This window comes from Amia ocellicauda, chromosome 22 (genome assembly GCF_036373705.1).
Source record: "Amia ocellicauda isolate fAmiCal2 chromosome 22, fAmiCal2.hap1, whole genome shotgun sequence".
Classification (NCBI taxonomy): Eukaryota; Metazoa; Chordata; class Actinopteri; order Amiiformes; family Amiidae; genus Amia; species Amia ocellicauda.
The window spans coordinates 22,220,949-22,246,606 of NC_089871.1; the positions used below are offsets into that span (position 1 = coordinate 22,220,949).

A 25,658-nucleotide genomic window follows, 5' to 3' on the forward strand; every position below is an offset into this window, starting at 1 on the left:
CAAAAGTGAGCCCTGTGTTTTGGGTAGTGCCAGTTGTGTAAGTGCCCCCTCAATGCCCTATTGTTAAACTGTGGACTCTCACTATGGAGACCAGTGTGCGTTAGCTGCATACACCTCTCGTGTTAAGCACAGGAGTCATAAGGGTAAGCAAAGCTAATGCAATCAAATTGTGAGGGAAATATGGACATTTCCAATTTAAATAAATACATAGATAAATAAACACAATGTCAGACAGAAGAATCAGATTTTATGTATAATAAATAATTTGAAATTTCATTATTCTAAATAAATGTAAGCATTAAGCCACATCTATCTCCCATTTGGTGACCCAACATGAATTAAAGTTAATCTCTCCATGCACTGTATCTTTGTGCTGTGGTAGCATTCCAAGTTGCCAACATTTCTTGGTTGAAGTCTTTTTTTTTTTTTTTTGCTTGATCCGTATCTGTTAGATGATTTTCAGTTTTTGATTGCTAAATCCAAGCACTAAAGGGAGGCACAGACACAGAAGGATGTGGCAGCTGGGTATCGGGCATCTAGTAGTGTCTAATGCAGATGCAGTAATATACATCAGTTTGATTCCTTTCACAGAGTTTAAGTGTTGTGTTTAAGCAAGTAAGAAACATGCGGTAAGTAGTTCAAACGCCATGCTTTATCTTACAAAACAAACACTCTCGAGACTTGCCGAAAAACTTAACTGAACTTTCAAAAACCGAGGGAACCTAGCAACCAAATAATGTGAACTGCAAACCGGAGTGTCGCATGGACATAACATTAAGTACTCGAGGATGGAGGGTGTAGGATGTCACAACAGAAAACAATGGGAACAAATTGGACAGGAAAAAGGAGGGGTTTTAAATCTTAATTTGGGCTCATTGGAGTTAATACAAGTATCTAAATTCCTCTTGTGGTATGTGCTGCGCTCAACTACTCGTTCGTACCTTTTAGATGAGGTACCTGGTCATGCTTGTATTACTAAGATATCATTTATTAAGACCAGAAGCTTTAAAAAAAACGGGATTAAAGAAGCAACTAGTTGTGATGGTGACCTAAATGCATATGTTTTTTCTGTCCTTCAGATAACTGTTTTATATGTAAACACATGAAGGCTTTACTTGATATTATATATTATTCTGGCAAAGAATAGTTTTTTTCCACACAGAATTAGAAATGCACTGTTGGGACAATGATGCATCATGTTCCAACATACATTTCTTCAACCATGGTAGATTAATCTGCCTACATTGATTCTTAAGGCTATATGGATTACTGGAAAACTGAACTGTTTCAAAGTTTTGAAATGTGAAAATCATGATAATTTAGTGCTGGAGTTACATCCATTTGCATTCAAAAGTGTGTGCTCCAGTGTTTGTTGGGGGTCCATATTCCAATGCAAGAAGATAAAGGTTATTCAACTATTCCGGAAAGTATTCAGCTAATCTCACTCCATTGCCTGTAGGTCTGAGAATCACACAGGCACATTTTGGACACAGGCATTTTTCTGGCAGAATTAAATCATTAAGTCTAATTTAAACACATATGCACATGCAGGCAAAGTCAAGAACTTAAGAACGTGATATAGGAAATATGACTAATTTAGTCAATGTGAGCTTCTAAATAGAAATGTTTCTTTTAATTTGTGCTTCAAACTGCAACAATTCCATCTAATGACAGTAATGCATCAGTTAAGATCGTAGCCCTGGTTACAAAGCACAACAAAGCGAGTAAGCAAACAGGGACTTGTGATTGTATAATTAGATCTCTACCACTGTCAGCTGGTGTCTTTCCATTCACTTTAATGAGAGGCAAACACTCACTGGCTCCTACTGGGAATATTTCTGAGATAGAAGGTCTCTCCAACATTTCTTAATAAATTAAATTAAGAAAGATATCAAGATTGAAAGGGAAGAAAAAAAAAAAGAAAGGAAGATCAAAATAATATATATTATCAGTTGTGCAATTTCAGAGGCCATGCTAAAAATGTTAACCTTATGCTTGCATCTACAAATTGTTATCTTTGTGTAACATTTTCTGAGGGGCCATGCTGTAGTGTAAAATGACTTGGAGAGGGCTTTGAGATGGCGGCTCCAATCAAAAGGTTTCTCCATAAAATAAAACCCTGTAGATATTACAGCCCTAAGGAATCCTAGCCATGCACCATTGAGAAAATCTGTGATACATAGTGCTCCTCATTCATAGCCACAGGACTGAAGGGACACTAAATTGCTCACAGCTGGGGAAATGCATTTTCAGAAATTATCCTGCTTAAAGTGTTCTATTTATTATCTTTTTTTATTTAATTTTTTTAGTGGAAATGCCTGTCCGCTGTTACCGATATATACAACTTGATTACTTCATTCGCATCCCACCATCAAGTGCCGAGCACTTCCGTGGGTAAGACAGAATGTGAAGTGACACTGACAGCTCATCTTAAATCAACAGGACAGGAGCGCAGGGGATTTACAATGCTCTGTTGAACCTGAGCATGCAAACAAACGGTTTGAAACTTTGAAACAAGCGGGGAAACATGTTATCGTTACTGTGCAAAATGAACTAAGTAAAAAAAGGTGGGGGGGTATATCCATGGCAACAAGAACTAATAACACTGTGCAGAAAGCCATTAAGATACAGAACTGGAAAGTGTTTATATTACTAATGGTACACCTATCACAAATACAAAGGCAAAACATTTTAAAATGTTTAATTGTTTAAAAGAGTAAATATCCTTGGATATTTGTCAAGGTGCCCCAATTATAATATGATTCCACCATGTAATGTAATATTTTAGGGTATATTGTTAAAAGTGTAGAATTTAAAACAAGGGCAGTAATGTTCAGACTGTACAATGCACTAGTTAGACCTCATCTGAATACTGTGTACAGTTCTGAGCTCCACACTTCAAGAAAGATATCGCTGCTCTAGAGGCAGTTCAGAGGAGAGCAACCAGACTTATTCCATGGGAATGTCCTACTGAGAGACTGAGGAACTGAACCTGTTCACCCTGGAACAGAGGAGACTATGTGGGGACTTGATCCAAGTCTTCAAAATCATGAAAGGCATTGACCACATCAAACCAGAGGATCTTTTCCAAATGGAAATTGGGCTTCAAGGCATTCAGAAGACAGAAAACAGGAGACACTTCTTCACACAGAGAGTTTTCACAATCTGGAACAATCTACCCAGCGATGTGGTTGAAGAGACCATTAAGTGAAACATTTAAAAATAGACTGGATAGGCTCCTTGGATCACAAACGAGCACGATGGGTTGAGCTCTCGTTTGTAAACGGTCTTACGTTATTAATATTATTTAAACTTTATTAATGTGCAGCTGCCATTCTGGGGGCCCATTGATGATTCCTCTTCCTGAACGGATGGAAAGAAAGAGACCTTGTGACCTCTATCACAAAGAGTTGAAAGATTACTTTTGGGAAAGGTAAAGTACATCAGCTCATATATTTCCATGTTGCATGCTACACAATGCATCATCCTCACTGGGGTAACAGTATCATATCAGTTTCTTTTTCATTTCATTTTAAATAGTTTAAATAGGAGATAGATGTCTACACTTTATCAAGTGCATGTTCCACAAAGCCTAGACAAGAGAAAAGATCTGGAGAAGCTGAAGAATCGAGGGATCCTTTGAGTTAGTCCTTTGAATGGCACAATTATTTGCAGAAACCATTATGATGCATCTTCAAAAAACAATGCACAAATAAAGCACAAAGAAAGGGAGACATTTTTGGAGTTCTCTATGACCCCGTTCACACTTAAGATTTAGGGCCCAGGGCCGGGTCTAAACTAGTCAAGCTTTTCGGCCCGGCCTAATGCCGGCCTAATTGTAACTGTGAACGCGCCGGGCCTGGGCCAGTGGAAAGCGTCAGCGTATGACGAAACTCAAGCCCCGCCCCCAGAGACGCGTGTCTGAGAGACGCGGAATAAACACAGAGTAAACACGGGCACCAAGACAGCTCACACACTGCAGGACACAGTATTGTCTCTGTATTGTTTGAATGTCATATCGATCTATAGCCTTAAATGTACTGATACATTTTGCTAGCTCACATCTTTATATACATTATAAAAGTCTAGGCTAAGTAATGAGTTATAATGTAAACAGTTCAAACTACTCGGTCGATTAAAATAAAAGTGTGTTGTAGCGTAAGGTACACTTATAAATTTCAATTAAAGAAGTGAATTTATAGTATCACCTTATCACGAATCCTGGAATCTTGTAGAACTCAATTTCTGTAATAATTGAACGCAGACACCAATTCCAAAGATATAAATTGTCAAATTTATTCAAAAACAAAGACTAAATGTAGCACTACACTAATTATACAAAAGGGAAAAAACTAATTAAAATTCAACTCTAGATCAACAAATCAAAGACAAATCACTTCCATGACCAAATCAAAGACCATGGGATCGCATATGATAACACACAAATCGTTAAACAAAAAAAGGTTATAAACACATTGACTACAATACCGGTTAGTAAGACGAAGGTGAGTCTCTCATTAGTATTGTTAGTCAGACATTAAATAACTACGCAGGTTAGTATTTATGTCAGGTAACTTCTCGTTATATATATATCAGTCTCATTTACGTTTAGGTGCCGAGAAAGATCCTATCATTACTTGTTACCACAATTTCCTTTAACTGATTATTCAATGATTAAGGATAGGCAGGGCCACCTATAATCTGGTGTTTATTAACTTGTGTCAATTTCAGACTAAACAGTTAAACAGGAATGAGAAGATATTTCTCGGCGTTGACAGATTTTATTTCTAAAATTATCAACAAAACAGTTTAATGCAACACACATTTATTTTTAAGAAAACTAAATGATATTACACATTCTAGAGTTCATTTCTAATTGATTTCTCAAATGTCATGAATGATGAACTTCCAAACTGTTAATATTATCTGAACTTCGTTGCAGAGAGGCCTATCTGGCTTCGGGCTCAGATAACAGCACACGGCACGAGGTCCGTGTGGTTTGGAACAAAGGCAGTCTGGTTCGGCTTTATCCAAGAACTTCCACTCAGTCGATGCACCTGGAAGTTGGGGTTTCGCGAATGTAGAGTCTTTTCCAAACAGATTTTCCACTGGTTTGAAGGCTCCAAGGTTGTGCACAAAATCTTCTTTGTAAGCAGGGTTCCACCGTAGTTACTTACTAGTTGAGGAAAGCAGGGCCCTGTTTGTTCCAAGGGTCAAGTTTCTTAAGACTCAAATAGCTATTTAAATGACTGAACACTTTCGTATACAGTCGACTTCGTCAATTGTCCAGCTGTAAAACTCCACTGATCAGGTGGATCAATCTCCTTCTCCCAGTTTAACTCTTCTGTTGCCGGCAAAGACTTGGTTGGTTTCTGGTTCCGGTTCGGGCAACAGAGCTACAGGTTGAGCTGTGGCAGCGAGTTTCTGGTTCAGGTGAGAGAGAGAGAAAGAGAGGCCGTGCGCTGTTCTTTATATGTCTGTCAGATCAATAGGTGATTGGTTCTTGAGTTTTTGAGATTGGATTTCGGTTTCAGCCCCCAGTGTCCTATTGGAGGGGGGCTTGATTTATGACTGATGTCAATCCATGCCATCTTTTGGAAATGCCGGTTGGCCCGGGTTCGTAGCTCTGTGTCTGGATTTCGGCTCTCGTCCATTTCAAAGAGTTTTTTATTACCTACAGGTCCCTTTCTCCAGACATCTCATAGCAGGATTCCAAACTATTTGGCCTATTCTCGGTGCCATCCTCCCCAAAACTGTCACTTTGATGTAAACCAGTTCTAAGCTGATGAGTTAAGGAAATCTGATAACTTTGGGGGGAAGAGGTCTTCTTTAGATCAGTGCTTCAGCTCAGAGCTAAAATGCTCTTATCAAAATACACCCAACATAACGCTACAGTGTGTAGCTGGTAAACTTGCTATTGTTAGTTCTTGTACTAAGTATGATTGAGGTCTGAAATTTAACAGTATGCATTTTACACGTGGAAATTGCATTGTGAAATTGTGAATGGGACCATAACTTTATTAATTATCCGCATTTTGCATTAAAACGATATAAATTGAACCGAAGCAGGTTTCCATTCACATCAGTGCATTTTAATACAAGACCAGTTATTTACTATGCAGTTATATTGAGCTGAGCAGTACAATCACAAATGCCAGCATTAGAGGAGACAACTGGGACGATGCAGAAATGAAAGCGCTGTTTACAATGTGGATGAAGATAAAGTTAAAAAACAAACCACAGGAAGTTTGCAGCGCTGCTGTCGGAGGATATTATAACTATAGACGTGTCACAGAGGCTGCTTTCGATGCAGTCGATTGCATATTAATACACACGATTTTTGTGATTTCATGTGGATGTCCTAATAAAGGTGCTTCGCTTTCGGGTGAATTGTAACAGCACTTTTAAACTTGCAGAACCGAAGATAGACATTTGAAAAGGGAAATATATTAATTAGATTCCCAATTGAACCAGCACATTTTTAATTATTTTAGAAAGCTTCGGCTGTAAAGGGTAAGATTACTTTCAAATAAAATATAGAACCGAACAATAGCCAATCAATATTAATAAGTTGTGATTATAAACACATCGCATACACCTGTAAGCAGACCTAATGTCCTGCATCACTGGTTTGTTTGAGCAGATTTGTTTACTTCCTGGCATGCATTTCATTTAGGCCACCTTTTCGCCCGCATATGTGAACGCAATTAGGCCTCCTAAAACCGCAAGTGTGAACGGGGTGTCTGAAAAAAGCCGGACTAAATTTGAGGCGGCCCAGGGCCGGCCTAATAAGTGTGAACAGGGCCAGAGCTGCAACTGAACCATTGTAGTGAGAATTGCTAAAGAATAATTGAATAGTGCCAATAGTGACTAGAGAATACCCTACAATGCCAGTAAACAAACACAGACACACTGAGCTATTCAGAATATATTTTAAGGCTGGAGAAAATATCACCACTCGGCCTTCAACCCTCTTTTTAGGGAATCATTTTATTAGAATGATTTGCTGTAAGCTTGTGGTGTAACCTGCAGTAGAATATATGTCTGAGGATAAGCCCATAATTCTGTCACTAGAAATTGCTTTCCACACAGAAAAAATGCACTATCAGAGGGAAGTCTCAAAAATAAAGTCAGATCAGAAGAGAGTGAGGAGAGGTTGGCATTCATATCCAGAAAGGGCAATACATTACCTAGACTCACATTCCAGCATTCACATGAAAACCTGCACTGACTCACATTCACGCTCTCATCATGCAATCTTTGCTGCCACCTAAAGTCAGCATTTAAAATTACTTCATAAAGAATAATGTGTGTGTGCGTGTGAGTATGCTTGTGTGCATGCGTGTGTCTGTGTATGCGTGCGTGCGTAGAGAGGGGTTTGATAATATTATTGTGACATTGTCGTCTTATCGTTTTTACTATAGAACACCTTAGACAAAAGAAAGAAAATGTATAGTTTTTGAATCCAATTTACTTCAGCTATTTGAGCTTTGCCATTAGTGCAAACAACCTCAGTCCTCGGGTCACTGAATCGAGAGGCACGTACATTGAAGTGAAACAGAAGAGTGATTTGTATTTGTTTTATTTGAGGGTCTAAAGTATGGAAATGTACTGTACTGATCTTCATTGCAAAGAATCCTTTCCAATAAATGTTTCCAAATAAAAAAGTTTTTCAAGGTGGCAAAAACATGATAAAAGGTCTTACAAATAAGTATTACAGAAATTACTAAATAGGGTTTCAAAAGAACTCACAATTGAACACTTTGCTAAAACTATGGACAAGTTGCTAATAAAACTACCATCATCCTTTCATCAAAAGATTTAGGGGGTTGTAAAAAGTTATAATGTATGAGTCTATAATACATATGCCATAAGCTAATACTGCATTTGATTTTCTTAATTAGCACAAACACAGAGTATATCTGAAAACACCTTAATATGAGATTTAAAGTTAAATCAAAAGTATTTTACTACACCGGGGAGTTGTACTTTACAGTTTGAAAAGAGACAAGCATCCAGATGTTTGGACTCCACAGGGATAGAAAGGGAAAATGCAGAGGAAAACTAAACAAAATGTAAAACAAAGTAAATATATAAATATAAAAACCACCTATTAAAGATATCTATAAATGATTTAGAGAAATCTCAAAATATTTGAAGATATCTTGAACTGCATTTAGAATGATGATGATAATTTGGCTTGCCATAAAGCTGCAGCTTTTTCGGTGGCAAGACAAAGTGAAATGTAGATTACTAGGACTCCATGCCTCCATGAAATACTCAAGTGGTTTACGTGAATAAACAAGTCAATATGAACTGGTGAGGGACGTGCTGCGTAGGCCTTTCTGTTCAAAAACTAATAAATAGGCTAATCCTACTAAGAATACAGACCAAATTAAGCTTTTATTTCTCCACCCTCAAACAAAGTAATGTTGATCACACAAGTCTGAAATAAGGGTCACCCATCCCCTCACCTTCCTGTATATCACCTCCAAAGTATAGGCATCTAAAAGTCTGGAAGATACAGATGCATTCAGAATAGTTGAAAAAGGGACCCAGGCAGCGTTTCACAAGGAGCTGCACCGACTGCTGTGGATGTGTGACTGTCTAGGGTTGTCATTCATTACAGACTTTCTTGAGCAAGGAAATTGGCTCAGTTTAGGTATTTTCTCATACGTTTGATTCTTCACTGGTACACCAGCTTATTTAATACTCAACCAGTTTGAGGAATACTGCACATTTCACAGACTCAGGCAATGGTATCCAATGTTTCACTTTAACCCCCCATCATGACACTGATTCAGCTCCTATCAGACCAAATAAAAAAAACAGCTCCAGCTACATCGCTCCATTTAGCCCAGATTATGCTTCATAAAATACTTCACATGCTGGAAGAAAACTAGAAACTGGTGCACCAGCAAATTTCAGTGTTTTAGTTGTGCTGGGCATAAGAAATGATATGCAGATTATGTATTGTTTTTTTAGCACTGTCCATCCATGAAATCGTTGCTCTTCCTCATGTAACAGTGTAGCCGTGTTAGCTGTACCAGGTATTCGTTCTGTACATTGAACAACACTGACAGCAACAGGTCAGCTGCCATGGAATCATACTGTGCCAGGGTCAAAGATCCCCTGATAAGCTATTTGCATAAATAAATAACAGAAATCTTGACTGGTTGTATTATAAAGTACTTTCCCTTAAAAAAAAAAGTATAATGCTCTAATATTACTTTAGTTCTCCTGTCGAGAGAGATATTAGCTGCCTGGTTCCATTCTGTAATTGTTGCATATCGCACTACACGTGTTCTGTGTCTAGATTTTAATTTGATCTCTAGACAATATCACCATGAGAGAGCTTTAGCAATAAATAGAATCCGAATATCAAAGGTCTTTTTATAATCCTGTGTTTGGCTGCAACACAGCAATACTGAAATACATTTCAAATTGCTGAGGCAATAGATAGTGCTTTCTGTCGCATACTTAATGTAGGTTTTAGTTTACATGATTTCATGTATTTAATATCAGAAATGCATAGTGTTCCACAGAGGGTAGCAGAAAATGCTACGCACAAATGGATGGGATAGAACTGGAGCAGTGATGGGGGGAAACAACAAAAACCAAAGCTTTGATACATATTAAAACTACTGAACTCAAATCAGGGACCTTACACTAAACTTGTCATGTACTAAATTTTCATTTTTAAATCTCAGATGGGTCTTAAAAGCATGTCATATGTGGATAGACTTTTGTTTTGCATGCAATCTGATCTGATGTGACTGTTGTGGAATTGTTCAGTGAACCTCATAGTTTTTGAAGAGCTTCTTGGTCATTCAGTTTTGTACAAATGTGGTTTCTGGAAACAGTTCTAATCAATAAATTATGAACATTTGTATCTATATGAGGTCAGTTATGACAGTTCTTCTCAGGCTGTGACTGCAGGCTGTCTTTGAAGTGAATGAAGTACTGCACGACGGGTCGAATGGCCTCCTCTTGTTTGTAATCTTTCTTATGCGTTTTGAGAATTTGTTTCTTTCAAAACTGTAATTGGCTCTAGGAAATGGGTGTATGATTTGAATGTTGATTCTCAGCAGTGTGGGGGTCAAAAAGACTAAAGAAAACTCAAGAAACTCCTGTTAAGCCGGTTAATAAATAAACAAGTATTTTTTGGATAAGGGATTTAGCTTTCCTCACTTTTAAAGTCATGTTGTATTGTTGGTTATCATCTTATCTTAAGTGCACTACTGGGAGTCTCTGATAACCCTATTCATGCAAAATCTGATTGGTAAGAGCGTGACATTTATTAGGATTCAGAATGTTTCATTTTAAGAGGCTAAAAGGAAAAAATGCAGACGAAAACCAAGAGCCCTGGCTGTGAGTCATCGGCAACCAGCTGAATTGCCCTTGGAGCCGGTGTCTGATAGAGCGCTCTCCCACTGTGCGAGACTGTGTAGAGGCAGCATGGTTAAAACACCTGCACACTCTGGATATTTCACAATTCAGGCAGGCTCTACTGCTGCTCCAAACATTCACTGTATTCAGTGTGAACTGCCCAGAATATTTCGGACGCTACTGGCCGCCCACACACCACCACGACAATACAGAAGCACTCTGCTGTGTTCCCCTTCTGACACCACTGGGCATTGGCTGAAAACTTAGGACATTGTTACTACAGCACATACACACACGCACACACGCGTGCACAATATATAAGCATGAACTTGTTTTAACTGCTCACTTCTCTTCCACAAATTTTTGAGCCAAGCAGCAACAGTGGAGCATCTCTCTGGAGCAGTAACGTGCAGGACATTGAGAAGGCAGGGGCTCGTCCGCCGACAAGGGGCACAGACGAAGTGGTGACCGGGGGCCACTTCTTATTTTTCATATTTATACTGGTGTATTATTCATTTAAATAATATAAGCAGTGACTGACACATGTAAATCAAAAGTAGCCTAAAACACAAACACTTCTCAGCCTTTACTTATTATTTTGATGGAAACAGTATTCAGTTTAGCAAGGCTCATTCCAATTCAAATTAACTTTAATAACCCGTCCTGTCTCACAGTGTGCCAATGACCACGCTCACCCTAAATTTAAACATGGAATTGAAAATCACGAAATATGTTTTGAATTATTTTAGTAAGGCTACAAACTTTTTTGTTGAATACAATAATGCTTATATATACATTGTATTGCATCTTCTAATGTACATAAAGGTTTGAAACTAATACAAATGTTACAGAACCTTCTTGACCAAATTAACTGTCAAACATTCAGTACATGGGAAATATTTATTGTGTTACTGTTATATAGGATACACAACCATATCTGAAAATCTGGTAACAGGCTATGGATTGTAGCACTGCATTATCTTAGAGTGCACTGGGCAACAGTGTTCTGCACTCTCAAACATGTTATGAATTTGTTCTGATGAGTAAATAAATGAACATTGCCCTTTTAAAATCTAAAATCCTGCACTAAGAGGATTGCATATTGTATGCTGCAGATATACCAAAGACGACCAATTAAGTGCTGTCAGCAGACAGCTGTTCTGATTAATTTTCCTTTAAGCTTTTATCTGACAAGACCCATCAACTGAATGTGGTCAGGCTCTTATTATATCATGCAAGGTTCTATTGTGTGTATAGTTTCCTAATTGCTTTACAGATATACATTATAAAAATAAATAGAAATGCTCCATGTTTCCCATTTGAAGTTAGTCTTGTTCAAAATACCTATACATAAACATACGTCCGTACATTCATGTATTATGGTTATTTATGTTAAAAATGTATTAAAGTGACCATATGTTCCACTCGACACTTTGAGACAAGAGGGGATTTTAGCATTGCCTTTAAATGGAAAAACATCGGCATCTTCATCAAAAATAATGTAATTTACACGGTTGTTCAACTTGACACACTCTTTTGAATCTGTATTTAATGCCAGTGACCAGTATTTGGCAGCAGACACCTCCCCCAAAAGGAGGATGCAAATCATACAAACAGCAGAGCACTAACTTCGCAGGAAGGACTGATGCTGCTCCCACTGCTCTCACGCTCACAGTAAGCCACAGGGGTCACTGATGTGCACAAACCTAAGGAATCCCTGGCCTCTGCAGCCCTGGCATTGCTCAGTCAATTGCACGCCACGCCTATAGGAATCCTGGTTACAGCTGACATTTACACCCTGCACATAAACCAGCAATTGACTATTTTGTCCAGAACTTTAACAGATAAAACCTAAAAGGGCCAACATGCTGAAAACCCTTTGTAACCATACCTATGTAAGTGGCTCATCAGCAAACATTCACATGAACTCAGTACACAGTGTTATTGTGGGAAGGGATCGTATTGCTGACCACTTTATCTCAGAAGCTGAAATGGTGTAATTGCATGTGGAAGGCCAGAAAGCCAGGCATTAGAATAATCTATGTATGAAGTAATAAAAAGGCATGATCTGAAAGCTCAGCGTTTTTTCTACCATTGGGAGCGCATTGATTAATGTAAAGTATATTTGAGTGATTTAATGGACCGCAGCTTTATATTCTTCCCCAACCCGGATCTTCAGTTCATTAAAATGAATCCCAGAGACATATCTGAACCAATAACAATCATGCAACAGTATCTGTAGAAGAAAATAAAAATAATATATTTTGAAAAATGTTTCTAGTTATTCCAACCTCTTAGCCCAAAGCCTACACAATACTATACTTATCCTTGTTCTTTTTATTTTGAAATATTTGACAAAGATTTCAGTTCATGTCATGCAGGCTCACATTTATTGGAGCAGCCTATTTCTTCACATTTTTCGAATTATTTATTTCCAGACCTGTTCATGGCAAATAGGTGAGCCTTTATACTCAGTAAAACTCACCTGTTCAGTCACTGAATATAAGTTATGCTTTATTCAACATACATCTATAAATCCAGCAAAGAGAGTCAAACATAACACAATAAGGTTAAGTTTGTTATGGAACTATGGCCAATTGGGCAATTAATCAATGTGATTAAAATAATTTGTGATCTCATTACAAATTTAAGCATGAATCTCGACCTTTAGTACTATTTCCATCTTGGGTATGAAAGACAACTTGTTTATTTTAAACATTCTTCACAAAGCATTTAGTTTTTTGGGTTTTACATTTTGATTTCATGCAGGTCCTTATTGAAAAATGTAGAAATTGAGACTCGCACTGTCTATACACAATCGGAAACACAAACGCCGTGGCTGTATTCTAACACGGTTCAATTAGAGAAGACGACATTTCGGAAGGGTTTGCAAAACTATTTTAGGAGCATGCTACCAAGAAATGCAGCAATCAGCTTTGACCACCAACACTGATCTTAAAAGCCAGGAAATGCAAGATTAGATAAGACCCTTTGTATGAAAATGGGAATCGGAATCAAAATAGATGTTTGTAACATCTCACTACAGTGAATTAAAATCCTACATTAGCAAAAAACAAAAACAGGTACATCCTCTGTGTGAAAAGGGAACAGCCATCGTCATCCATCTTTCATAGTCACATTAACACAGCATTAATGAATTAGAGAGTTGGGGCGAAGAAAGAAGAATGAGAGAGAAAAAAAGGCGTGACGAGTTTTGTCTGAAGGAACACCACGGCTCCCGGGGACAAGGCTTTCATTCAACACCCCGCCAGCTCCGTGACACTACGCGAACCAAATCGAGGGGGGGGGGGGTTTGTACTGCTACTGCTCCCTTCAAATGCTTGAAACAGGCCGGCCTCAAACACTCATAAATCAGAGGCGCAGCCAAGCAGACACGGGCAGGGAGCAGTTGTGGAGTACACAGCTCCTGACATTACCCTGGGAGCCAAGGGGAAACAGCTCATTGAAAAAAACAAACTACGGTCAGGAGTAAAAAATTAAAAATCAAACAGAACAAAACACACGGGTGAGGGATCACTGTTTGCTCAAAGTTCGCTAGAGAAAGGGTAGCTGAAAGCGGTGTGCTTTGCGATGAAGCTTAAGCAGCGCTGTTTACCATGACACACAATAGAACCACTTTTGTCAGGCTGTTTTCTCTGCTGGATTTGGGCATGTGCTGAACCTGATGCAAATGACACTGATAGTCTGAAGTGACTCCATCTCCCTGAAGAGCTCTGGCATGCAGCATATCCGAACCGCTTCAGAAGGGCCTTTCACAAAGCCGTTAAGTGGTAAATGTATTAAAATAATACTTGAAAGCGTTTATTTTTCTTCAGTTCCTGAAAGGTCCTGAAGAGATTGTGCTGAATGAATGTATGGAGTATCCCCAGGGTTGGCACACTTAACATCCTCACAGGCTTGCATGTATAATCATCTGAACTTGTATAAAGCGAACATTTCCACCGTGCAAAATGTGATTATTTGTAACTGACATCACATTTTTCACACAGCTACAGAATAAATCAATGCAGAACAAAATAGCAAGTATGATGAAAATGTAATGTAAGCATACTTTAGGAGTCATAAAAAGAATAAATGTTGGTCACTATTTCTAATACTTCTATTTTACCCACAAATGTAATTTTAAAAATGACAGAGGAGCTCACTTGTATGGTAGCATGTAGCTCCCTTATTGCATGAGCACTATACAGCAGACTGGGGGAGAAAGGAGGAATTACTGAGGCAGTTAAGAAGAATTATACTGAAGTATGCCACCTCCTACAAAACACTTCTCCTAAGTAGGCCTGTGCTGTTCAGCTGCAACAGAAACTTAAAACATGTCTGGTGTGCGAGACTGGACTGTGTGTCTGTCAGGTCGTTCACAGCAGTAGCATCAACACAGTGCCATAGCAACGGCCTCTGAACAAAGCTCTTTGAAAATGCTGGCATGTGCTGTAACTCTGTGAGCAGCAGTGGCTCAAACTCAGGGGCTCTTTCACTCACAGGAGCACAAACCTGTCAGTCATCCTTTAGGGCCATTAAGGGTCAGCTGTCTGTCCAACCCAAGTTTTTCTTCCAATAGTCTAATATATTCTCTCATGATTCTCTTATGTTACACTACGTGCGGCTACTTGTTATTATGGAACATATTCAAAAATATATCACACTTATACAGGGATTTTTTTTTCTGTGTAATAAACTAATTGAGAAGTGTGATTAAGGTTGTTGCATAAGTAAGTGCTGCAGGAATAAAGTGTCACTAAGTGGCTCAGAAGAGTCAAATACAGGAAAATACATTTGGACATTTCTTTCCTATTACAGACATCTTATTTGAATCATTGTAGGCTATTTTTGTTTTCATATTTAGTATTGTAATGATAGGTCGGGAGGCTTTTTTGGGCTCCAACACCTTGATAATGTGACAGGACTATTACTAATAATAGTATTACCGTACCATTTAAAAATGATTTCTAAAACAAACAGCGAAATATTGCAGCTCCAAATGTGAAACAGAATTTGAAGAGTCCTGCTACTCAAAGAATATTGGAACAACGGCCCCTCCCACCAACAATAATAGCGGTCACCGCAGTAAATTCTTAAATGGTATATCAATACTACCAGCACAGCTATATGGTAGTTTAAGTAACTTAAATGCATTCACTGCGACATTCACTGGAGAATTCAGAGGCAAAGAAAAGGCAATTAATAAGTGTACTAAGTTTATAACCTATTTCCTTTTTAGAAATATTGACAAGACATTTTAGGAGCTTTGCAAAGCATTAAATGAGAACGTAATCAACTTTTATCCTTTGATTATAACAGTTAATAGTGAAATTCAAATGTCAGTAGCAATCAGATTTGACTTTGCAGGACTGAGAGGCAGAACGTGGATCGTGAGGATGCACATTCGCCGACTTGAAGAGATTCTTCTCAATAACCCAATGCCAGTTCTATTCCAAATATAAACCAACAAAATAAACAAGAACCAAAAAGCTCATTACAGGCCAAACCTCCTCTCCATTCGGTGGAGTATTGCAGGAGCGAAAGCCAAGTTTAGAGAAGCTAATGCCTTTCTGGAACAGAGGGGATTTTGCATCGAGGACCTAAACTGGGACAACACTGCTATGGGATAATACAGCTAAAGAGTGAAATCGCTAGCATAATTAGGCTTAACTCACTCAGCCTTTTATCCCCCTCACCGCCACTTACAGTGAACAAGGCTAGTCGTTTTCTCCAGCAGGCATCCTCTCTCACCCACAGGTTAATGGATCACAGTACTTGTGCTTCCCGTAATAGGTTCTGGAACATCACAGTAGCTTCTGATGATGAAGAATGACTCTACGGTCATAGTAATGTATTACAACAATCAAACTGGAGGCGATACACTCTCTCATTGAGTTAAGGAACGTTTCAGTTGACTTGTAACAAAAGATAAGAAAGGACGGCCTACTGTTAGGCAGTTGTTGAGCACACAACATCAGCACAATCTACTCTTGACCTACAGTCACCAAAGTACAGCAAGTGGAGGCTTTTCCTGTGGAGCAAGAATAAACCATAGTGTCAGAAAGGTAAAGTCTAAACTAATGTCTCACTTTAATTGGTTTCCTAAACAGGATCAACACCCCACTGCTGAAATAAAGAAAATACTTATTAAAATAAGTGGCTATAGCAGCTTATAGCAAGTTTTATTTTATTATTTTTAAAAGGAAAAACCTTTCCAACAGCCATTTTCTATTGCATATGTGCCATATGTGAGGATTTCTAGAATTCACTATCCAGCTTCACAGTGTTGCAGTCCTAAGGGTCTGTCAAGAGACTCCGCTTTCTCAACTCCTAGGTCTTTGTAACATTGGCTTTATTCTTCTGAAGCTGGTGGTCCCCTATGCTACTTGTCATTTGATGAGCTCAAAATTAGCTGGTCCCCCATTTCTTCAAAAATGTTAAAAATCAGCTATGGTTAGGATTTGAGTAGTGATTCATCTGGGGATATGGGTCTCCATTCCAAATAATGTCAGCAATGCTGCTATATTTAAAATGCAATTTTAAAACATGAGCTTAATGTTAAATAACAGATGAGATATGAGATTACATGGAGAAGTACTATAACCCCCACCAATCCAGCTGTCCTAATAAGTGGTAGATTGGAACCATATATTCAACACGATTAAATACCTTGTGATACAAGGATCCTGCCAGTTACATGAACACCCATACTTCTATCTAGAAGTTGATAATCTAATCAAACCGTCTATGATATCCCAACCCAAAAGCCATAGGCAGGCCCTTCTATGAACATGTCCTCTAAAATCAAGGTCTCATCATTGAACTAAGGAAAAAATGAATTATTTGGGCCATACTAACAACTGTATTTAGTACACATACATATAGTGTGATGCGAAAAGGTTCCTATGACAGAATACACCTAAGGATGCCATCTGCATCTACGATGGCTTGAATAAGTGGAAGAAAATGAAGCATGGAGCAGTTGAAAGTTGAAGACCGAATATTATGTTAGCTGTCTTGTTCACATTTGTATACAGTCGTACTGAAAGTATGCACACCCTTCCTTGAAACAACTGTTCATGAAAATCTTTCAACAGAAAATGCACATTTTATTTAAACAGGGTAGTTTACTTTCACACATCATCAGTAAAATATTAATTCAAGTCCAAAACAAAAGTTATATTTCTGGATCAACCTGCATTTGCATCAGGTTGCATCAGGTTGCATCAGGTTGTGGACCACACCTTGAGAACCACGGGCCTAGAGAAAATCTAAAAGTTCCCAGCTGATTGAAGACAGGGGGTGTGTTCTGACTGCCACACCATTGATGTCTATGGCTACCAGTTACCATTACAGTGGGTTAAATAAGGCCAGCTAATGTTAGAAGGAGAAGGGGAAGAGGCAAACAGGATATGGAGAGTGTAAGAGGGTGCAGTCACACTCCGGAGACCTCGAGGAGAGGAGCAGTTCTGCGCTCAGCAAGAGGCTCTCAGTGCTCCTTGTTCTGTAATTTCACGGTAGGCTGCATTACAATGTCACCAAAGTGGATCCATCCAAACGTTGCGATGGCAGTGTCACTTGATTGGGAGCACATGGCTGAACTCTAAATTGCTTTAAATGTTCAGTGTGGGCTTGTTTTAATTGCTACCATTAGAAACAAATAAGGAAATTCAAATAAGAAATCAAAACAAGAGACGCTCAACAGGAAAACCGTGAACAAAAACATGTCAACTTGTGCAAAGGCTGGCTCACCTGAAGGGACAGCAAATATTAATAGGCAAGTTCTTAGTACATTTTCACAGCTCAGTTTCTTTCAGGTTTTGCATTAATTAATGAAGCAATAGAAAAAGTATGTATTAGAAATCCTCTCTCTCTTTCAGTGCTGAATTGTACTTTGGTTTCTAGTTTCTTGCCCATTTCATTCTAAAGGGCTTTCTTGTTTTATGTTAGTGAAGTCCAAAAATCCTAAATTCACCCATGGAGTCCACAAAGTTTACAAACACATTATATAAATCTTATAGGCTACTTTACCTGTTAACTTTACTAGACAAGGGTTTAAATAGTATCGAACACTGACAGAATATTTTTCAGCATGAAGAAGAAATGATGGTAAATAATAAGCATTGGTTACACTGCCATTTCTGAGCAGGATCATTGCTACCGATGCCTTTGATCAAATGGCAGTGTAGACGCTCAACGATCAGATGAAATGCACCTCTCAGGGAGATGGAACAGATCCAGATGCTTCAGTTGTGAAGTGCATTGGTTTCACATAATTTGTAATGAGATAAAATGGGAAAAAATTATATAGCTCTGTGTACTATGTATATATAATGAAGTTTGGACTCACGTGCTAGTGTGCAGTCGAAGAGCCCTGTGGCTCCTGATCAAATGGCACTGTAGACGCGACACCACTGATCTAGATTACATGTACCAACATATTTGATCCAGATCAGAAATGGCCGTGCCTAATGAGTAATAAAAGTAGGGAGACCAATCAATACCTTTTACAAGACTTCACAGGCCTAGCTCCATTCATAATGGATGATGTTAATAAGCAATAGACCCAAAGGCGACTAGAGAGACATACACCCCAAACATACCCAGCCACGATAACCCAACTGTGCATAACTCCATGGGGAATCCTGATCCCACTCAGCTATGACAGCACAGATTGCTACCACTGCTGCATGGACTGCTGGATTCAACCTCTGAACATACAGAACTGAACTGAGGCTTTTACTGGTTAAACCACTCCGGTTCCTACAACTTGTCTTTTTAATACAGTCTACTTACAAATTCCATCTGTGAATCTACACTCTTCAACAACCCTAGAATTCCGTCTTTTAGTACCTCAGTATGTTTTCTGATGGAGTGCTTGAAGACATGAATGTAATTAAAGAGCAATTGGCTGGTGCAGCATCTTACCAAAACGAGAGAGAAAAACATGGAGTAAGGGAGAAACAAAGAGAGATGGTGAACATCTGAATTGACCGAAAAACCATTCGCTGATTTAAGTCAGCATCTATGTAAAAAATTGATCTCTGGCTGTGGCAGTTGGTATAAGTGAGGGTCAGTGTGCTAGAGAGAAGACTCATGAATTTTAATACTGCAGCGCTTTAACAAATTCACTTGGCAGAGAGAGCACCTCAGTTCACTGGAGACCCATGAGGGGTTCCTGCCTCTCAGGAAGCCAGCCAGCTCTTTGAGAGTTTATCTAGTGCACACCTAGGTAACAGATTGACATGCTTTGTGTTTCCATGTGAATTATATTATATTGTTTCTCTGGCTGCACTCATCCACCAACCTCAAGGCCATACAAATTCCACCGTTTCCTCACTGCTAGCTATATGCTGTGAACCTCTTAGCCTCTTAGCAATACAATTGAATTAATAGGTGGAAAACCAGCAGCACCATTCTTCATTTATTTTGTTTGGTTCCCATTCTGTTAATGTCCTTCAAATGTGTTAAAAAGAAAAAAAATGCTTCAAACAGACATGTTTTTCTTTAGATGCACAGTGTGGGGGGGAAGGACTGAAAATTACAGATATCTGTAGCATTTTAGACAACATGAGTACCAAAGAGAGGTTGCTATGCCATTCAAAACAATCTGAAAAGATGCTCTTATGGTTTTGAAGAATTTTCTCCAAGGACAGTATGAAAATACTGCCCTGTCTTAACCATTTAACACTCTTTCCTACCATATTGCTTGCATTCATGTCAAATGTCAAAATAATACTTTGCAGTGTAAGGTATACAATACCAGGCCTCTAAGCTACCTTCTAATACTCTGCTTTTATCAAAATAAATACATAATGCCATTACTAAATGTATGTTAAGTATACATGTTGTTTTTTCTATGAAAAACCCATGCTTACTGCTCCAGGTAAGTAGTCTGCTCTGCTTGTATGTTCAAGGTCAGACTGTAGCAGGTTTTGTGAATATTTAGTTCTCTATTTGGGTGAATATTCTACAGTATGTGTGCTACAGCAGACATAAAAAGGTAAAATGTAAGATCCTTCAAATCTTCCTTCTCCATGAAACATTCCATGCCTTCTCCAACAGCTATACATTTTCTGTGCATCCCTGCATTTGTGTTCAACAATACTCTGCACTCCTATAGTGACACTTTCCTTTGAGCGTGTGCGAGGGCTGTATTTCAGCTGGTGAAATTAAATGGAAACATGACTCATAGAAGTTTCACTAGATTGCTCCAATTACATAGAAATGTATCCATCTCCCATAGTTCTGCTTTAGGCCTTGACAAAATGAAAACTTAAACCTACCTGTGAATTGCAAGCTACACAACTGTACCCGACTGAATCTGCATTATTAATTAATATTAATGCATTAATTAATGCATTTGCAAAACTTTAAATTGCTTGTTTGGAACTTGCAATTTGTGGGTAGGTCAAAGGCCTTAGTGTGGCTCCCATAAGGCCCATTTGTGAAATCACATTTGAGTACAAAGACTGTGAGCACCAATTTCGGTGGTGTTAAGTGGCATGTATTAGTGCATTGTCCCACCACTTGTCCTGTGTACTAATGTAAAACTGCTAACAAATTAGGGATCATTTTTACATTCTACACATACTCCTCTCTCTCGCTAATGAAGCATTTGAATGGGTTAAATGGACTCAGATCAGCCTTTAGTTTATTGTAAATGTACTGCCAGGACTGAGTATATGAGGCTTTCAATTTGAACTGTAACACCTGGGGACAGCTGACTTCTTAAAGTTAACCTGCTCCAAAAAAGTAAATAAAAGCTAATTAGGTTAAACTTAGAGATTGAATCCTGTTAAACGGTTTCAGCCTTGCAGAAACATGCTACAATCACAACGTTAAAGTCTAGTCTTATGGACTCTTCCACTGAAGAATACAAAGATTTCAACAGACAGGAAAACCAAGAGGAGAACAAAGAGCTTACATGCAAAACAATTCAAGTAACACTAAATGGCATTACTGCACTCCAGCTAAGAGTGCAGAATACATCATCACTATAACAATCACATAATAGCAGAGTTTGACATTTCAATGATTAATCGTTTGGTGTGATAGAAGTAGCCGGTTGGTCATCGACTCTAAAAGACAAATTACAGAACTGCCTGCAAGGATAATTGTCAAGGGGTCATTCTATGAATCAAGTATCTGAAAGTCATCCAAACATGCCACAGATTCAAATTCAGAAGAAGCAGCCACAAGGGAAAGCAGTTACACAAATATCACAGTTCGCTATAAAATGCTCTTTGTTAAAGTCAATGATTTACATATGATTTTTATTTTTTAATTGGTATGTAGATGTATGTTTGTCTAAACATTCAAATGGCTGGTAATAAAGGTAACAGTGAAACGCTTACAATCTCTATCTAGATAGCTACAGAAAGACAGACAGACTGACAGCGAGACAGACATAATTAGACATTGATATCGCTTATTGTATGCAGATAATGAGCACTTTCAATACAGTCCTTAAGCCGCGGATTGACTAAAAGTATCTGCAATTAAATCCGCTTGAGCTGGAAAAATTGGAAGCTGTACTAATTAATACAGCATTTCCAATCTCTCTTTCAATTCTGAAGATGTTCTTTGTGAAGAGAGAGTTCAAGAGAGGGAGTGTGTTTGTTCACTCATATTAAGAAAAGCCTAGCAATACTTTCCAATAATGAAAGATCCCAAAATATAATCTTTACATACAAATAAATATTTGCAGTATCTTTCAGTAAGTGAGACACTCAACATACAAGGACACCCCTGCCCTGTAAACCCTGTATGTCCATCTCCAGTGGGTGTCCATGTAGGTAAGCAGCAAACCCTTGCATTACTGACACAGGGAAATATGACATCTTACCACTGTCAGGAATGATTTCATTTCCTTCTTGAATTACATAATTTGTGTAATAAACCTCTGGACAGCATATACGTTGCATTCCTGAATTTAAATACTCCTTGTATTACAGCTGACCACCCCCTCCCTAATTGTTACAAATATCATTATTAATATACATCACCAAGGGCACAATTTACAAGTTGCTTTAGTCAATGATACTTGCTTATGATATTTATGAAAATGTCAGACAAAAAAACACTAAAGGATTTCAGATGTGTTTGTCCCTTGTATTTGTATTGTTTTACTGTAACAGAGGCAATGTTAACCAAAATGGAGTGTTCTAATTTAAATTTAAATGAATTAAGTATTTCCTTTTCCAGTCTACACATTCCCAATACATTTATTATTATTATTATTATTATTATTATTATTATTATTATTATTATTATTATTATTGATACCGCTGTTCCACTTTGAAAATTGGGTTTGAACCTTTAACAGATCCCGATGGAGTGGCTGTTTTGCATTTGAATATTAAGTTCAGCTCAGTATTGCCTCATCCACGCTTTGTAATTTCCACCGTCTGTTAAAACTTGTCTGACTTCAAGGCTTTTAATAGAAGCGTCTTCCTCTGAATAATTATTCTCTTATTTTACCCAATCTATGTTTATGTAAGGGAAGATGATAAAATATACAGTTTTTCTGAAAGCAGTTTTTGAAAAGTACCATGTATAGGAAAATGCTAAACTATGTGTCTAGAAAACTAGATAAAATGATAAAATAAGTTATTTCTCCAATGAAGATATCCCCTTGCCTTTACTGATTGCTATCAATCTGACTTGCTGAGGTCCAGACAAATCACTTTAAGATAGCATAAACAGCTAAAATACTTTTGGGTTAGATGAGTTTAAAAGGAAGCCAGGTACTACATAATACATGCATATCCGTAAAGTACTTATTTCATGGTCTTTTGACAACCTCTTACTATTTGTATGTATAATAGAAATCTGCTCTTATGTATGACAGAGCTACAGTTGGTGTTTCTAGGGCTGTCTGACTGAATTAGTGGTCTACAGGAATGATACACCACATGTCTGAGTATGGGTGTCCCTAATACACACTCTCATAACAACTCCAATGCATTGCGTACCTACAATGACTTATACTCCTGTCACTTATTGACCTAACTGAATTAAAGCATCATCATCCCCGGATGATTCCATAAGAGTAAGCTGTAGAAGGTTGAATAGAATTGATGAAGCTTTAATCATATGCTCTGTATTGCATTCCTTGTTGTACTGATTCAAAATATTTTAAAACGCATTCCTTTCTATATAATTTTGCTAGCATTTAAAGTCGGTGTGTTACAATCAGCTGGACACATTATTATGTCTATTTATACGTCTCTATGTTTAATGATCAGATCACATGTTCTTCGGTGCTTCTTACACATGTATTTGACGCCAATACTTTAATTGCATGAACATTCCCTCATAAACATTAATGATAACATGATAAACCCACAAAAAAGTGTAAGGAATCAAGCAGAAATGATGGTAAGGCCTGGACAGATATAAAAAAAACGTGAAACGAAACACAGCCATAGAAAACCTCAGAACAACCACGTACTTGTATGGTAGACTGCCAAACGTGCACATTGACTGTGGTAAATTAAGAATATCCTCACCGTCACACTTCCAGACTGAAAGCAGTTGGGAAAATGACCCTACCTGCGTGGCCATTTTGCCATAGTCTATCCAGCGCAGCGTGGCAAAGTTGGTGGACTCGGCACAGTTGAATCCGTGGTTGAACCCAGCATGGTACCCATACGGGAATGTGATCATGAACTCTCCGGCTTCTTGAGTGATCTGCGTGAAAGACAGGATAAAAGGTTGCATGGTTTCCTTTAATTTGGCCGAAGCAGCGCCACCGGGAAAACTCCCGAGCCGCTTTATTGGAGAAATCCCCGCTCCAAAACCAACCCATTCCATCTGATTGCATTACTCCCAGGAAATGTAAGTGCAAAGCAACAAATGCTTCCTATCTCCAAACCCGTTTTCCTCTCATATCATTGTGAGAGGATAATAGGCACTTCAACACAGCACACTAAGCCTAGGGTATATTTGCTAGGTGTGTAAATGGGGGGGGGGAAGAACACCAACAGCACAAAGCAATCCTTTTCTTATGATCCGAACAGAACACATTCAATATGTGGAGTGCGTATGAACACGACACACAGACGTTCAGTTCCTGGACTGCTCTGAATGAAAGAATGAAGTGTAGTGTGAAAAGTGTGAAAAGAAGGTCCATGTCTTAGTAAAACATTTGGATGTTAGTAAGTATTGGAGCAAAAATGTGACCGCATTCAAACTGTCAGAGAATCCCTTGGATACAAAATGTAAAACATTTAAAAAGTAAGAAAACACATTTTACTGTTTAATAAATAAAATAAATGAATCAATGGGTTATTAACTAGAGCTTTTATGGGGCACTAATGTCTGGAAATTAAAGTCTAAATTAGGTGTGAAAAAACGCTGTTTTGCTTTGGTTGACTGCTTATGATAAAGGGCATCCACTCGGCACAACGTCATGGAAGGTTTTATATATTCCGATGACAAGATTCAATCATCAATAATAATTAAGAAATCATCACGGGAGGTATTGAGGTGGGATCAACAGCAATAACAGCAAATTTGATCTTGGTTCCCTCACAACATCAGCCCCCTTTCAGATTTCCTGATTACATCTGCAGCAAAATGTTCGAGGCAGTACAACAGTAATTACTTCAGAACCAAACAGCGTGGAGTGAAAATTAGCCAGACTGTTAAATTTCCCCTGCACTTGGACAATTGATGGGCCCTGAAGCCAGCAGCCGAAGCTTCATTTCTAGATTTGCAAGAAGTCCCCCTCCCATGAGGTAAAAATATTCCTGTCCTCCCCAGACACCAGCATTCATTAAGGAGGGAAACAGAGGCAATCCTTCCCCAGCTATTCTGACCTCAGTGCTCAAGTGTGTGAAATCTGACAACGCCACCACAGAGACAGGCTTTTTCCATTAGCAGATCAATTTTGGAAAAACTCCCTTGTAACAGAGGAGAGTTGAGTGTTGTCACTGCAAAAGCACTGGGGAGATGTTCATTTCCCCATTAATGCTTTCTCGATTACTTCTGAGAGCTCCACCCTGTAAACCATGGATTATTTATTGCGTGTGCTGCGTGTGTTGCGTGTGTGTGCATGTGTGTGTGTGTGTGTGTGTGTGTGTGTGTGTGTGTGTGTGTGTGTGTGTGTGCGCGCGCGCGCGCGTTTGCGTGTGCGGTTGTTTATCTGTGACGCTGAACTTAATGTCTTGAAAGGAGAGAAATTAAGGTCAGAGTACTTGGGATTTTAGCTCTGATTAAATATGAAGGAACAAAAAGGACTGGAGGCTCACTGAATCAGA

At 38.5% G+C, this 25,658-nt stretch overlaps 1 protein-coding gene across 1 annotated transcript in view; it reads right to left on the reverse strand.

The window, feature by feature from the left end:
* Positions 1–25,658, reverse strand: part of kdm4b (lysine (K)-specific demethylase 4B) — a 235,670-nt gene that overhangs the window by 98,201 nt on the left and 111,811 nt on the right. Inside the window, exon 8 of the mRNA XM_066695200.1 lies at positions 23,950–24,087. Within this exon, the coding sequence (XP_066551297.1) occupies positions 23,950–24,087 (138 nt within the window). The remainder of the gene's footprint in view (positions 1–23,949; positions 24,088–25,658) is intronic.